A 17,400-nucleotide genomic window follows, 5' to 3' on the forward strand; every position below is an offset into this window, starting at 1 on the left:
TAGTTTATCTTTAATTCTTGGTAATTCGCTCCAGGTTTTTCTCCTCATATGACACTATTTGTTGGCTGAATTTGGTTTGTTTTGGTTTGGTTAGGCCTCTTGGTTAGGAGATTAGATCATCGACTCAATGTTATTTTCAATGAGTTTTAGTAAACCAAATTCTTTTCCTATTAGTCCACTTCACTTCAGCTGATCCCTTACTTAATTATTGACAAATTAGGATCCATTTCATACCAAAAATCATGTCAATTGGGTTGAGTAAGATAGAATCAAAAAATTAGAAGTTTTGTCTAATTTGTTTTATCCTTTTATGCTCCTTAGAGTGCTGAATTTGAAAATTTTAGTTTGAATTTCTATTTGAGATTTGGACCTTGTTATTAAACAACTATAACTTCATTTGGCCCAATAATTTGCCATAAGAATTTAAAAAATTTCATAATCATTTTCTTATTCAAATTTGGTCATTATTCTAAGCCTATTCTAAAGGTATTTTGGTCCCTTTTTTTTTGCCAAAATTTTAACTTATATTTAATTTTCTATTTTTATTTCCTCCCATTAAATAGATAATGTTGGCAAATATTCTAATTATCGAGTTTCAATTCGACAAGTAACAACAAGCCAAAAAAGACAAAAAAAAAAAAAAAATACTTTGCATGCTGGAGAAGTTAATATCAACTACTCTTACTAATGATATTCTTGACTTTCCTTGTTAAGGTCCCATGGTAAAGTAAAAAAAAAAAAAAAAACTATAACTATAAGTAAACTCTCCCCAATTTTTCTTTAATTAACCTCTTTTTTGGATAAATTTTGCGAAATGTGTTTTAGTTTCTAAAATTTTATATATGATCTAATTCTAATTTAAATATGATTACTAATTAATTCAGAAGTAATGAAATTTTAGGATATTATAAGTTTGATAGAGTTGTTCAGTTCAGTCTAAACTCTGAAGTGAAGAGCATAAACATTTTGTCGGATATGGCTATTGGCCGCATACATGAATAACCGAAAGTATAAGTGAATTAAGGTTTTGAATTTTAAACATAAGATAAATCGAACATTTCATAAAAATAAATATAAAATAATATAATTTACTAAATGAGTCAAGCCAGGCCGTAGGCTCTCAACATGCAGCCCAACCTACTTTCACTCCTATCTTTTACTAGAAACTCTCATCGTTAACCATTATTTGCATTCTTTACTTGTAACAAGTCATTGCCATCTAGCACTTGTTCAACCTTATCACCTTCTCCTTAACATCTCTTCCACTTATCCCAATTTTTCATCTCTTCAGCTTCTAGCATCAAATAGTTTACAACTTTGTTTTTCAGATATTATAATTAAAAGAAGTTATCTTGGCATTTTTGGATCACAATTTATTGCTAATGAAGAACACAAAAAATAGTCAACAATGATAGTTTCTAGTAAAAGAATAAAAAAGGATGAATAACTGAAAAGTTTTATAAATGAAAGATTAAAATACTTAACAGTAATTTCAAGAATTAAAATGAAATAAAAAAAAATATCATCTTATTTTACAAAGTCAACATTTTAAAAATTTTAAAGACTAAAATGTCTTAAATTTACCATCTTAGGAGTTTATGTATACAAGAATTGATGCTTGCATTAGACAGGTAAGCCTTGACTCTTTGTCAATAGAAAAATATCCCAAGTACGAGAATAATAGTCTAAATCCTTTGCGTATAGAACGAATGGCTAGAATTAGATCCAAACAAACTGGTGTAACATGCATTAGTATAATAATTCATAAAATTCACCATGATGTGCTGGACATAATTCAATAAAGGATGTCTAAGGAAAGGTTGCTACTTCTTGACTTCATTGTATGCAGGAAAATCCAGCCATTTGTCAAATAGAAAAAGGCCGGGGTAGCAATCGCCTATTTGTTGGTAAAAGTGCACTTGCTATATTCTTCAGAAATAGGGTATGACAACTACAGATCAAAATTGAGTATCCCAATATCCAATGGAAAGAAGATGAGCAATTCAAACCAATGCACACCCACCAAAACACTATAGCAAGGAAAAGAAAAACGGGGTTATCAAAATTGCTTTTACAATTTACAACAATGGCTCTAACACAACGCACCATCATAATATAATTTAGCTACCGTAACCATCCCTATTCCTCACATCATCAACTATTTATTTGCACCACTTGCTGACTCTGGTGGCTTAATGATGCCCAGTTGGCCACCATCCTTCGTAGCCAGAGTCGCTGCTTTAATCTCATTGCAGTGATTAATGAACTTGCTCACCTCCTGGTTAAAAACAAACATTATTTCAAATATCTATAACAATGTTGAAGAATATAAACACGACTCACATGACTTTGTGTTCGGTATTGCTTTATTTATGAGAAGCAAAGATTTATTAAGGAGAAATTATCATTTGTTTTTGAAAATGTGCTATAAAAAACTGAAAAAAAAAAGTGGTAAACGTATCACTTTGCATACTTGGATGCGACAAATTTCCAAATAAAAACATTTATCAAGTCTGATTTTACTATTTTATTGTTCTTTGAGAAAAATAGAACCATTAGGAAAACCAAATTAGAAAAAATAACGAAACCTTGTCCATTCAATAATCATAATTTGGTATTAAACATCTCCATTCGCCAGCATAAAAAAGAAATCCATTTCAGAGCAAACACAGCCCAAAAGGAATGAAAGCGAGTGAGAATTAGAGAAAAACGAAAGGGGCTTACACGATCAGTGTCCATATCCTTGGTAACCTTGGATGGCTTCACGAATCTCTTTCCTGCGGAGAGAAAGGGTAACACATTAGTAGAGAAGATCTTGCACTCGAAGAAAATCTTTAATGGGAAAAGGAACTACCTTTGCGAGTAACAGGGGCTTTCCCATGACGATTGGGAGGAATTGATTTCTTCTTTACTTTACCTTTGAAGAGATTCGCCTTCTGCGTCATTTTTCTATGCTTCTGATTGCTCGGGTTAGGGTTTTTGTTTGTGATTGAATATTGCAGCAATTTTAGAAATTGGGAATTTTCTATACTCACTCACTGTTGTTCTAGGCGGCGGCTATAGCAATTGGGCTCTAGGTCACGTGGCCCATAATCCATTAGAATACAACTGATTCGTATTGTCAAAAAATAAACGATGGATGAGATCACTTGGTCCTGATTTTTGGATTATTTTTACTCTTTAGCTATGCACTGTTAACAAAAAATATGACTGATGTGTTAATTAAAAAAGAATTGATTTTTTTTTATTTCTTTAAACAGACAATAAATAAATTATAAAATATATAATAAAATAATATAATCAAACTATGAAAAATTCTCATAAATTATGAATATAAATTATTAATCGAGACTAATATATTTTAAAGTACAATAGTTTAATAAATAAAATTATAACCAAATAAATTCGGTTCATTTAAAATTAGGTCAAGCTTAGGAAAAAAAAAGAAAAAAATTGGGTCAACTTCTAAAATCAGACTTGAGAATTCATATAAATCATTTCTTTTAAAAAAAATCAAATTTTCAGTTTTTAATTTATTCAATTTTTTTATTTGACTTTTTATAATATATATTAAACTAATAAATATGTTCGTGCATGAATTTGTTTTATTTTTATTAAATAAAAATATAATTTAAATATAAAGCATATATAAATATAGTAAAAAAATTATATATTTTGATATATACCATTATATTAAATATATTGAATCTTAAAAAAATATTAATAAATAAGTAAATTTTTAATATATATATATATATATATATATTGTGATATATATTATTAATTATTTTCAAATAAAATATAAAAAAATTTCATACGATAATAATTATAATAAATTTTAAAAAATATATATAAATATAACATGGTTAAAAATTTCTAAAATTCTCTAAATTTTTAAAACAATTAATGATAATATTAACAACTATTTCTATTTTTTATGATTATAAAAAATAAATTAATTTACAAAATTATGATACATATTAAATTGATAATAATATAATACATATTTTTAATTTTTTTTAATTTTAATTATTTATTAATAGATAAAAATAAATAAAATTAAAATGCTAAATTAGAATAAACATATTGATTGAGTAAAATATAAATAAAGAAAATTGTTTATCACTGTGCTAAGTAAAATTTTTTATTAAAAATGGTAATAATAATAATTTCAGCATACATATATAAAAAAAAATTATATGGTAATGTATGTAAATTAAAATATTTTAATTTTGTTATTGTTGTATATACAAATTTATTTGCAAAAAAATCATAATATTATAACAGTATTGTAAAATTAAAATGTGTATAATTTAGCACTTTTTAGAGTTAATTATATTAATTTAGAATATTTGATAAACAAAAAAAATATTTATGATAAAATTATAAAATTAATTTTAAATAGTATAAATTTTTTAAAATTTAAAAATAAAATTTATATTGTTTCATGATTTCATAAAACTATTCATTATTATAAAATTTTAAAACAAATAATTATAACAATAATTTATTAAATATAAAAAAAAATTTGAATGAGTTATAAAGTTTAAATAAAATATCCTATAGCTTCTAACTTATTCATTTGTTTATATTCATTAACGTAAATTTATATGATAAATTATTTATTTATAATTATAATTTAAAATTGCTAATAAATTTTTTATGATATTATTATAAAAGAATGATAAAAATATTTTTTTTAAATAAATTATTTGACTAATATATATAAAAATAAAAATATATTTATTTAATTAATATATAAACTTTTAAAAATATAATTTTAATATAAATATATACAAAACTATATGTTAATACCTAGAAATAAAAATATATTATTTTTTGTTACATAAACTATACAAAATATTGTAAATAAAAACTAATAATAATGTAATATATATTTTTCATTTATAAGTTTAGTTGTTGATAAAAATAAAAAATAAAAAAATATAGAATTTGAGTTTTTTTTAAGTGATTAAATTATTCTATATTGTTTGATAACTTAATAGAATTAATATTGATTAAAATTATAAAAAAATTATTTTTATTAAATAATTAATTAAGTATAACAAAGTTATAGCCATAAAATTAAAATAATAAATTTATTAATTTTTTATGTATTTGTTTTTTATTTTTAAAATAATTAATAAGATTTATTAATGGTATCATAATATTTTTAAACAGTTTATTAAAATAAAAAATATTAATTTAAATAAAATTTAAAAAATAAATTTAACATGCTAGATGAAGGAAAACATGTAGATAAAATTAAAAATAAATAAAATATATATATTATTATTAGGTCTGTAATGCCCCAAATTTTGTGATATTAATTATTATTATTTATATAAGTATAAATGCATATATATGTGCGTATAAGTGTAAATGGATATTGTAATTTTGCATTGAAGGCGTAATGATGGTGTTTTGTGTATAATGAGTATGAATATGTGTATATATATATGTATGCGTGGGTGTATGATTGATTGGATTGGATTTTCTCATGCAACAGGTTAAGGGTGTCATACTGGGCTGTCTTCGCTTTAGCGAGAGGGCCCTAGTACGAAGGACCAAAATTGTCACCTTCTTGCTGTAGCGAGAGATGTCTCGTTGTAGCGACAGAGCGACAGTTTGGGGTGTATTTATGGGTGCATTCTCGCTGTAGCGAGAGGGTCTTGCTGTAGCAAGATTCTGCAGAAACTAGAGTGCAGATTCCTCTGAGTTTTTCGCTGCAGCGTGAAAGCGTGTCTCTGTAGCGAGAGTGTCGTGACCAGAAAGGATTTAAAGGGGGTTAGGGTTCGAAGAAGGTTATCTCTCTCATTCCCTTCGAAGTTCCTTGGATCCTCTCATCCCAGACCATTTTCCACCGATTAAATTACCTCCAAAGCCGTTCAGAAGCTAGATTGAAGGTTGAATCCGTGTGGAGAACGCTTGGATATGAGTTTTAAAAGGTTAGAATTTTTGTTTTTCCTCTTTTTTTCTTTGTTTTTGGTGATTTATGAGATTTTCATGAAGTTTCTCCATGTGTTTAAGCTGAGATCTGTGTGGGGAGCACATCCGAGGTTGAGTTCGAGTGTGAGTCTTCAATCCATGGTAAGGGAGGACTTTACCCTATCTCAATGTGTTGCAATTCTTGTGTGTTTTGTTGATTAATGCAATGTGGCGAGATAGGGAATAGAAATTGTGTTTGATGGAAATTGGTATGCAATGTGATGTGTGCTGGAATAGTTAGGCCCCATAAGGGTGATTGTGTGTGATGGATGCCATTGATTGGTAAATTAATGATATTGCGGATAAAATATGGGCTTTGTATAGTGTAATGTGAATTGAATATAGGCTGTGTGTCATGTGCAAGCATGAATATTGCGTATGTGAATTGGGCGTGTAGAGCCGTTATAATGTGTTGTGAATGGTTCAGTGATACATTGAGGGTTTGAAAGATGAGGATGGTAGAAATACCTTGGGGAGGAGATAATGGTGGTAACACCGACTATGGAACGGGTGTACCACAGGCCACACACTCTCTTCCTGACTAGACCTCTGACCACTACCTTTGTTGAGCGACCCGTGACTACCCACGTAGTATCCGTGAGGCGAGGGTAACCAACGACCATCCAAGTAAAAATCTGTAATCACAGTGTCACGGTAAGCGTGGCGACGCACCTTGAGCGCACGAGTGTGCATGATTGATTGGTGCTATGAGTGCATCGGTGTCAAGTTAAATTGAAATGTATGAAATGTTGTTTATGTTTACTTTGAGTAAAATAGAGGCAAGGTGAAACTCTAGGCTTGTTGTGTTTTGAGTTGTGTAGAGTACTCACCTTTACATTCATTTTTCAGGTAATCAAGACGATCAGCACCGGACTCAGTGAAAGGACGGATGGACTGCTATAGAATTTAGATTTTATTTTAAAAATGTTATAATGGAACTAGTCCTGGAGCAGTTATTTGATATTAATTTGTAACCCTTCTCTTATTTCGAAATATCTTATGAAGTTTTGGTTATTTGAATTTGTAAAATTATCATTTAATTGAAATTAAATTTAAGGTGTTACAAGGTCCATAATTATTTTAAATATATATAAATATAACTTCAATATAACCACATTAAAATATTATAACGTCATAAAAAATAGATATATTCTAAACATTTTGATGCAGATCTATGAGTATATTTTAGATCTGATAATTGTTTTTAAATATATTTTGTGTGACGTCTCCGTATTGTGTGGTGTAATGTCTGTTACTCGATAGTTAATTCTAAAAAAAAAACCAATAATCAATGAACCTGATTTAAATATTAATTTTTAAATTAAAAAAAATAAAATTTTAAGAATATAAAATAATAAATAGTTATATTAATAAAAATATATATTTTATTTATTTAACTTTTTTAGATATGATATCCGTATTTTGATTTATATCTTAAGAACTAATTATAAGTCTACAAAATGATTAAATTTTTCTATTAAGAAGTATTGTTCTCTGCGTTTGTAATTGAATGTTATTAGAAAAAATTTTAAAAATATTGAAACTTCTTTTCTAATCTTAAAATTTTGAATAATCATATAATTAGAATATAGAATGCTAATAAATAAATATAATTTGATATGTTAATATAAAAAATATTTTTATAATATTTTAAACACTAATATTTGTCTGTTTCATATTGCAAGTCCTTATGTAATTGTGAAGATTTAGACTTTAAACTCATAAAATTTTAAAAAAGCATAAGGAGAAATGTTTTAATATGAAGAAAAGATTAAAGAGGTAAAAAGTTCTAATTAACTTTTAAAACAAATGATATATATAGAAATTAAATATAACAGTCAAATTTAATTTAAAATTAAAATTTTATATTTTTTTATACTTATTCATTGATTATGATTTAAAATTATTAAATATAAAGATCAAACGGTTACCTAAAGATTTAATTTATCTTCTTATGGATAACCATTTTCATTATTATGATATTTAATAATATTTAATTTATTTCAATTATTAAAATTAATTAATTTCAATTTGAGAATTTTGAATTTATCATCATCATTATAACATTTTATAACAAAAACAAATATTACAACAAATCATTAAATATAAATATTATAAATTTTTTAATTTTAAAAATTTAAATTTGTCAACATAATTATAATATAAATATAAATAAAAGAATTATCTACTTTAATAGGTTATACATTATTATGATATATCAATTCTTATTAAATTATTATTTTTAAATTAAAATGATAGAATAAGAGAAAAAAAGAGTATTTAAAAATTTCAATTAAAATTTAAATAGAAACTAAAAGAGAAGAATGATTTTATTGAATACAAAAATTAATTCTTATATCAATTAAAATTACACATGTTCATATAATATATAGACAGATATTATGATAAGAACAAAATCAATACAATATATATATATATATATATATATATATATTATAATAATAATAATAATAATAATAATAAGAGAGAGATATATAATAAGATAACAAAATTATCGTATAAAAGATGAAAATATTTAGTGACATTCTACTTTTTAAATTCTATCAAATTTTAAAAGTATTTATACAATTATGCAATAAATTTGTTCAATCTTCTAAATATTTCATTGTTGCTTTTTGTTAAGTATTGTTTGTTTGTCTTTGTAACGTCCCAAATTTTTGTAACATCGGTTATTATTATGTATATAAATAAATAAATAAATATATATATATATATATATGTGTGTGTGAATGGATGTTAGAGTGCGTACTTGTTTGCGTGATGATGATGTCGATGTGTATGAATGAGTATAATTGTATTTGTATATGATTGGACTGAGAAAAATAGGTCAAGTGTGTAATACTGGGGCATTCTCGCTGTAGCGAGAGGGCCCTACGAAGAAGGCGTAAAATTGTCGCTTTCTCGCTGTAGCGACAAAGCAACAGTTTGGGTACATTTTTGGGTGTAGTCTCACTGTGGCGAGAGGGTCTTGCTATAGCGAGATTCTGCATAAACCATAATGCAATTCCCTCTAAGATTTTTGCTGCAGCGAGAGAGGGTGTAGCTGTAGCGAAAATGTCTCGCCGTAGCGAGAGTATCGCTACCGGAAAATGATTTAAAGGGGTTAGGGTTTGGAGGAGTTCATTTCTTACTTTCCCCTTTGAGATCTCTTCAATTCTCTCACTTTCAGACCCTATTTCACCGATTATATTGCCTCCAAGCCGTTTAAGAGCAAGATTGAAGGTTAGATTTGTGTAGAGAACGCTTAGAGGTGAGTTTTAATGGTTAGAGTTTTGGTTTTTCATCCCCATCCTTTGATTTCTCTGTTCTCCTTGGATTCTCATGGGGTTCTTCCATGTTTTTAGGTCAAAGTTTGTGTGGGGAGCCTTCTCATTGCCGATTTTGTGTGGGTCTTCATTTGAGGTAAGGGAGGACTCTACCCTATTTCATTTTGCTTGAAAACCTGTTTAATTACTATGTTTTGTAATGTGATTGAGATAGATAATACGTGGTGGGTATGATTGTGATGATTTAAAAGTGATTTGAGTGGATTTTTATAAAGATTTGATGTTGAATGGGATGAGTGGAATGGTTGAGCCAAACATAGGTGAATAGGTGTGTTTGTGTCTCCTTGAATGATGTAAATTCATGGAAATGAGTATAGATGGCATGTTGAAATGTTGAGTATATGAAATGGACATGTGTGTCGTGTGTGGTAGAAGAATGTGCGCCATTGGGCCGTATACTGTGAATGAATGTGTGCACTTGTGCTGTGTGTGCGAATGAATGTGGGCCTATGTGCCGTGTAATGTTAATAACCATGGATAATTGTACTATGTGCTATTGATGAGTAATGTGTGTGGTTAAAATGTGTGTGAATGAGGCATGTTGAATGCCAGCGTAATGATATTGTAAATGGTTTAGCGATCACTGGAAGTATAGAAAATGAGGACGATAGAAATACCTTGGGGAAGAGAAAGTGGTGGTGACACCAACAGTGAGTGTGGGTGCATCACGGGTCACACACTTTCCTTCTAACTAGACCTCTGACCATTACCTTTGCTGAGCGATCTATGACTGCCCACACGGTATCCGTGAGGTGGGGGTAACCAGCGACCATTCACGGTATAAAACTGTGATCATAGTGCCACAGTGAGCGTGCCTAGGTGCGATAAGCGCACATGTATGAAATGTTGGTGCCATGAGTGCATCGATTGTGTTTTGAATTGAAATAGACAATGAATGATGATTGTGATTAAGATTGAGACGCTTACATTGTGGCTACATGATTTAAAATATGTTAGTAAATATGTAGTATTTGAGGTGAGTCTTTATGTTTATGTGTATTGGATAGTGGAGAGTACTCACCCTTACATTTATTTTTCAGGTGACCAAGAAGATCAACACTAGACTCAACTGCTATAGAACTTAGATTGTATTTGAAACTATGATGTAACTGAATTAGTTTTATAGCAGTCTTTGATATAAATTTGTAATCCTTTATTGTTTTGAACTATTTTATAAAACTCTATTTTGAGATCTTTTTATTTAAATGAAGATTTTATTACTCTCATTTTGTGAAATTATTACTTGAAAATTAAATTAAGGTGTTACAGTCTTCATTGAGTTGTAACCTAAAACAAATTATCAAATATAAATTATGGTATGATCTAAGAAATTTAACAATACATTATAAATTTATAATTTATACATTAATTTTCTCTTTTGTTTTGGTAAATTTGGTGTTCCCACTATTAGAGATATACATGAAAAATTTATTACCAAGTCATCTTCTTTTAGTTTCATATTTATATTGTCTAAACTTTCTTCTCAATCAGCAAATATTAAATAAAGTTATTTATCATTGTATTGTAAATATTATAAATGAAAATAATAACACTTCAATTTAATCTTTTATATTATCTTCACTACCGGCTTCAAAATTTATTTGCTTTGAAACTCTATATACCATACCTTTCAAAATAAGTACTCATTTTTATTTAAAAAATATATGAAGTGTCTATAATATTTAAAAGTTGTGATAACAACTTTAACCCTTCATTATCGTCCTAAAAAAAATTATCACATAAAAAAGTTATTTATTTTAATATATTTTATTCATATAATCAATTATTTGTATAAATGTTTCAATAAGTTAGATTTTAAAACATTTGTTTACAATTTCAAATTTATCTTTGTTCTTTATTACTGAAAATTTTTGTATGAAATATATTTTTTCTTCCTTTAATATACCTTAAACCTGTAAATAATATTTCGTCCTATTGAAGCACGTATGTAATTGTTCTATAAAAAAAATTAAAAAATTTAAAAATAAATCAAGTTAGTTAGTATAAAACTATATATAAAAGATAATATAATTATAATTTATTACAAATAATAAATTTTTTATAAGAAAAATACAAATACTAATATCTTTTCATCAATTAGTACTGTATCAGTACTAATTAACCCTTTTTTGTGATACATGTTTAGAGTATCTTACAATCGTGATATTTACACTTTTTTTTTTAATAATCTATTGTTAAATTCATACGGTCAAGGAAAGTCCATTTATTTTCATTGGAAGTTATTATTCTCTTACAAAAGTATGGAAAACATAAAAGCAAATAGTTATTTGTGATGAATATAAATTGAATCTACATATGAATATATTAATTTACATTTGTAAAAAAAAACAGATTGGTTTAAATATTTTAATTAAAATATATTATGAGTGGTATAAAAATAATTAAATATTTATAAACTATTTATTTACAAATTTTAAAATATAAACTTATATGATAAGTCAACTCCATGATATAATTTTAGATAATCTAGATTTATACTATTGCAAGTTGGATCAATTAAGAAAATAATGATAAATTTGATACAAATTAATAAGTTAAAAATAAAATTCAATATATGGATATCATTTAAAAATAATACAGTTTTATACTTACTCAAAAATTAAAATAAAATATATGAACACAATTTACTAAAACAAAATAAAAACATTAACCTTGAAAATACACATACTTATTGGATAAGTAACTCTTGACAGTTGACATGATTGCAAAAGTTTAATACAAAGAGAAAGGATGATAATATAAAGAAGGCAAAATTAGTATTTTCGTCCCTTAATTTTAGGATAAAATTTACTTTAATCTTCTAACTTTTTTTTATTTAATTTAGTTCTCAAATTTTTTTTTCCTAGTTAATTCTTCTCGTTAACTCTGTTAGATGGCCTAACAGAGATATCTTAAGTGGCGCTGAGATAACTTAACGTTGTTATGCTATATAACAGAATTAACAGAAAAGATTAATTTGGGAAAAAATAAAACTTTAAGAACTAAATTGAATCAAAAAAATTATGAGAATTTTACTCTAAAGTTAAGAGACGAAAAAACTAATTTTACCTATAAAGAACATTTTCAAAAGTTATGTAAACATGTCTAATATAAGTGGAGATGAATATAAGTGGAGATAAAGTTTTTGCTTGGTGATATATAAAAAGTCAAAAAATCAAAATAAAAAATTAATATATTGTATAGTGATTCTATATCACAATTTACTTGTCTTTTCTTTAAAAATTTAATTTAATAATATACAATATAAAATAATAATTTTGTAAATGTAGTTTTTTTAATTCAAGGTATATTTTAATATTTAAAGTACATATTTAAATATAAAACATAGTAAAATAATTAATAAAAAAATTTAAATCAATAACATTTAAATGTTGAATAAAATCTCATCATATTTTCACAAAAATATTTTTATATAATTTATTCAATATTTTTTTCCTTATTTTTAACATTTGATGTTGAATTTTGTTATTGTCATTTTTAACCTTAAATAATTCTAATAATTTTTTTTAAACACAATTCAAAGATAATAGATATAAATCAATTATAATTTCAATTCTTAAATTATACAAAATATTATAATAAATTTTAATTTAATGCAATTTTAACTTTATATATAACTTTATATATAGTATCTTCATATGTATTATAATTTAAATATTAAAATATAGATTATATTAAACTAATTAATAAATTAATTTAAATCAATACCATTCAAATTTAAATATAAATTAAAGTAAAGATATATTTTTTTAATTAAAAGGTAATTTAAGAAATTTATTAGATTTTTCTTTTTTATATTTTCAATATTTGACAATGAGTTTTTTTTTTAAAATTTTTTTATCATGTAAGTGTAGTTTTATTATTAATTCAAAGTATATTTTAAGTTTGAGGTACACGTTGAAATATAGGTTATATTAAATTAATTAATAAAATAATTTAAATTAATATCATTCAAATTTAAATATAACTTAAAATAAAGATATAATTTTTTTCAATTAAAAACTCAAAAAATTTATTAGTTTTTTATTTTCAACATTTGACAATAATTTTTTTAATAAATTTTTTATCGTGTAAGTGTAGTTTTGTTATTAATTCAAACTATATTTTAGGGTTAGACATATATATTTAAATATATAATATATTAAACTAATTAATAAAATAATTTAAATCAATACCACTCAAATTTAAATAAAAATTAAAATAAAGATTCAATTTTATTTTCAAATAAAAGGTAACTTGAGAATTTTATTAGATTTTTAAAAAAATATCTTTGTTTATTGAACACAATTTTATTTGACAAATATAATTTTATTTTTAATTAAAAGATAACTTAAAAACTTTATTAAATTTTTGTAAAATTATCTTCATTTATTAGATACAATTTTATTTGACGATAAATTTTTAAATTTTTTATATAATTTTTTTTAATATTTTTAATAAATATCATTCAGAATAGTCTTATTATTACTATTTTAAATATAATATAATCATCAATTGTAATAATTTTTTTTAAATATAATTTAAAGATAATAAGTATAAATTAAATATAATTTTAATTTATATGTTATGAAAAATATTATAATTAATTATAATAAACTTTAATTTTAAAAAATTTATAGTAAATTTGTTTATATAAAACTAATTAATAAAAGATTTAATTCAGTACCACTCAAATTTAAATATAACTTAAAATAAAATACTATTTTTTTACAATTGAAAGATAATTGGAGAACTTTATTAAATTTTTATAATTATTTTTTTTAATTGTAAGAATTTTTTTATTCAATTGAATCAATAATTTTTTTTATCAATTGACAATGATTTTTTTAAAATTTTTAAATTTTTTAAAAATTATTATTCGCAGCAACTATAAATTATAATAAAATTTCTTTAAATACAATTTAAAGATAACAAGTATGAATGAATTACAATTTTAATTATAAGTTATAAAAAATATTATGATTAATTTTAATTAGTTTTTATTTAATACAACTTACAGTGAATTCGTTTATAAATTTTGTTATAAATATATAAAATAATATATAAAATTATTATTTATATATAAAAGTGACTCTAAATATTTTAAATTTTAATAGATATAAATTCTATTATAAATATATAAAATAATGAGTATGTATCAAGAGGATGTACAAAATATAAAAGTGACTTTATACTTTCTAAATTTTAACAACCATAAATTTTATTATAAATATTTTTAAATACCGTGTTCATTTATCTTTCCTCCTTCCAAAGTGATATGTGTGCATTTCAATTTGCATTTACAAATTTGATTTTAGATAGTAGAATTGAATTTTGATGAAAAGTGAATTTGAATATATGAAATTTTCAATTCAATAAAAAAATTTCTCAAAACTTGCTTGATCTGCAAGATTCAAATGCGCAACCAAAAGTAGGCTAACAAGAACCCCATCATGCCAAGCACTAAGCTCCATAGCCATCTCTGCTTCACTCTTGATTATTAGGACCACTATAGTGTCTGCTGCACGGGACACTCAAGAATAAGGAATCTCCACCACAATCCGTGAGAACGAGAACGAGAACGAGAACGAGGATTTCGCACCATTTCTACATATAAAGCACAACTAAATTGTGTCAAGAAAATGACTGAAAAATGTGGACACAAGTTTACGGTAACATGTTCAGAAATGAGAGGCTGTCTCACAGCGGTGTTGTCAAAGACTTATTCGGGCGAAAATGCCATGATATCTTAGTCATCCAGTTCGTGTCTGACTCTGACCACAAGAAATCTGTCACTCTACCTAGCAGTGTGATGTGATGGTTTGGACTTTCGAAAGTTGGAACAATTTCATAATAACAACAAATTGCCAAATTCCAGCATCTAAGTTTCTCATTAAAATATTTCTTCTACTGTCAGCTAGTTAAGTATAGGCTTCAGCAAAATCAATACCTGTGATCCTATCATCAGTTCATTTGTTGTACTGAGAGCTAGTTATAAAGTAGCAGAAATATTTGTTAGATAAATCCCCTGAAACTTCCAAGAATTTTTTTTTATTGCAAGTAACCCTGTCCCATGTATGCTGAGAAATTGACTGTTTTCTTTAAGAAAGTGCATAAATAAGCATTTGCTTTTAATTTTACCAATAATCTCTGCAAGAGCATACACCGTCTTTAAATCTGTGAAATCGGGCTCTATCCCGCACAATGATCTCTCTCATATAAATATTTGATATGATTTTTATCACAGCATGACAATCCACACATATTCTAAGGTTTTTTATAACCTGAATTGGTGTCCCATCACTTGTACTAATTAAACCATATGCCACGGCCAACTTCTCACTGTGATAATTAAGCGCATTTTCCTTGTCCTCCTCTCCTATATCATGCAACACAAGATTAGTCTCTGCCGTGTACCCATAAGCTTTAATCCTAAACTTGATCTCATCCAACTTTGCATAAATCTCTTTGGAATTTGGGTGACTCTGATCCCCATTTACAAACTTGTGTATCCTACAATCTATTTCTGTGTAACTAAATCCTGGCACCTTCCTCACATCCCTATTTTTCATGGCCTCCCTCACCCTCCCTACATCATGCCATCTCTGTTGGGCTGCATAAACATTTGATAACAAGACAAAATCCCCACAATTGTTAGATCCCATCTCCACCAGCTTCCTTGACGCCATCTCTGCCATTTCCACATTCCCATAAGTCTTGCTAGCCCCAAGCAAACTCTGCCAGAGCACCACATCAGGCACCACAGGCATGGAGTTTACAATATCATACGCCTCTGTTAACCTTCCTGCTCGACCCAACAAATCAACCACACTCCCATAATGCTTCACATTAGGCTTCACTCCAGACCCCTTCATTATATCAAACAATCTAACTCCTTCTTCCACTAAGCCAGCATGGTTGCATGCACACAATGCACTAAGATACGATACAGCATCCGGATGCACTCCATCTAGAACCATTTGATCCAAAAGCTCAAGCGCCTTATATCCATCACCATTCATCGCAAACGCCATAATCATAATATTCCACGTGATAGGACTCTTCTTGCAACTCATGTTAGCAAAGGCCAAATAAGCTTTATCAACAAACCCACATTTGCCATACATATCAATAACCGAATTACAAACAATCACATTCGTGTCTAGCTTCTCATCCACAACATAGCCGTGAATAATCTCACCCTGTTTCAAAGCACCCAATTGCGAACAAGCAGAGAGTGCACCAAGAACAGTTACTTCATTGGGCCTCCACCCCTCTTCCTTCATTCTGTTGAATAAAGCTATAGCCTCATTGGGTCGGCTCCCTTGTGCCAACCCAGAAATCATGGCATTCCACGAAGCAATATCTCGGTTACGCATATTATCAAACACCTTCTGTGCAGCATCGAGATAGCCAGTTTTGGCATACACATCCAACAAAGTGGTGAGCAACAAGACATCAGCTTCGAACCCAAAACGCAGAATCTGAGAATGTATTTGGGTGGCTTCGGAGAAAGCCAAGGCACGCGCGCAGGCCTTGAGTGCGAAGGAACATGTCAAAGCGTCCACTTTTTGGGAACTGCGTGACATGGCGCGGTACCATGACATGGCCTGCGTCGGTTGGGAGCTCTGGGCGAGTCCTCGAAGAACTGCGTTCCAGTCGTTGGTGGAGGGGGTTTGGATTCGCCGGAAAATTTCTCCGGCAAAGGAAAGGTCGCCGGCTGGGGAAATGGCGCAGAGCTCGAGGAGCTTGGTTCGGGAAGAGTGAAATTGGAATTTACCGGTGGTTATGAGATGAGCTTGAAGCTGCTTCATGTGAATCAGAGTGTTGCATTTCTGCAACAATGAGTCCAGGTGAATTTGAGAGGCCATTCCATTTCCATCCACTATGCAGACACCTCGTCTCACTTAAAAATCTGCTGAGTAATTAAATTCATTTAACGTTATATTTTTTATTATATAAATATGTTAATTATGAAAACTCAATCAAAACTATAAAAATGTGATCTCCTTTTTGTATGTGCAGGGTTGTTAAATACAAAACAAACTCGAGGTGATAATACACA

General features: G+C 27.2%; 2 protein-coding genes across 2 annotated transcripts; both read right to left on the bottom strand.

Moving 5' to 3' along the window:
- Positions 1-1,909: 1,909 nt before the first annotated feature.
- On the bottom strand, positions 1,910-3,029 carry LOC113865836. The gene is made up of 3 exons (XM_027500610.1): positions 2,855-3,029; positions 2,725-2,777; positions 1,910-2,278 (listed from the first exon to the last, which is right to left on the bottom strand). The coding sequence occupies exons 1-3, from the start codon at positions 2,943-2,945 to the stop codon at positions 2,159-2,161; spliced, it is 264 nt and encodes an 87-aa protein (XP_027356411.1). The 5' UTR covers positions 2,946-3,029; the 3' UTR covers positions 1,910-2,158.
- A 12,380-nt stretch (positions 3,030-15,409) lies between these two features.
- LOC113865756 (pentatricopeptide repeat-containing protein At1g34160) lies at positions 15,410-17,209 on the bottom strand. Its single transcript, XM_027500494.1, has one exon. The coding sequence runs from the start codon at positions 17,204-17,206 to the stop codon at positions 15,473-15,475; it is 1,734 nt and encodes a 577-aa protein (XP_027356295.1). The 5' UTR covers positions 17,207-17,209; the 3' UTR covers positions 15,410-15,472.
- Between the last annotated feature and the right edge of the window lie 191 nt (positions 17,210-17,400).

The sequence above is a fragment of the Abrus precatorius genome, unplaced genomic scaffold (genome assembly GCF_003935025.1).
Source record: "Abrus precatorius isolate BTA unplaced genomic scaffold, Abrus_2018 Scaffold4, whole genome shotgun sequence".
NCBI lineage: Eukaryota > Viridiplantae > Streptophyta > Magnoliopsida > Fabales > Fabaceae > Abrus > Abrus precatorius.

Bases quoted from the DNA above. Each gene is read 5' to 3' on its own strand.
- LOC113865756 (XM_027500494.1), bottom strand. From the start codon at position 17,206: ATGGCCTCTCAAATTCACCTGGACTCATTGTTGCAGAAATGCAACACT.
- LOC113865836 (XM_027500610.1), bottom strand. From the start codon at position 2,945: ATGACGCAGAAGGCGAATCTCTTCAAAGGTAAAGTAAAGAAGAAATCA. The intron at 2,778-2,854 runs GTAGTTCCTTTT...TTCTCTCCGCAG, and splicing joins AGCCCCTGTTACTCGCAAAG to GAAAGAGATTCGTGAAGCCA. The intron at 2,279-2,724 runs GTAAGCCCCTTT...GTTTTTAACCAG, and splicing joins AGGATATGGACACTGATCGT to GAGGTGAGCAAGTTCATTAA.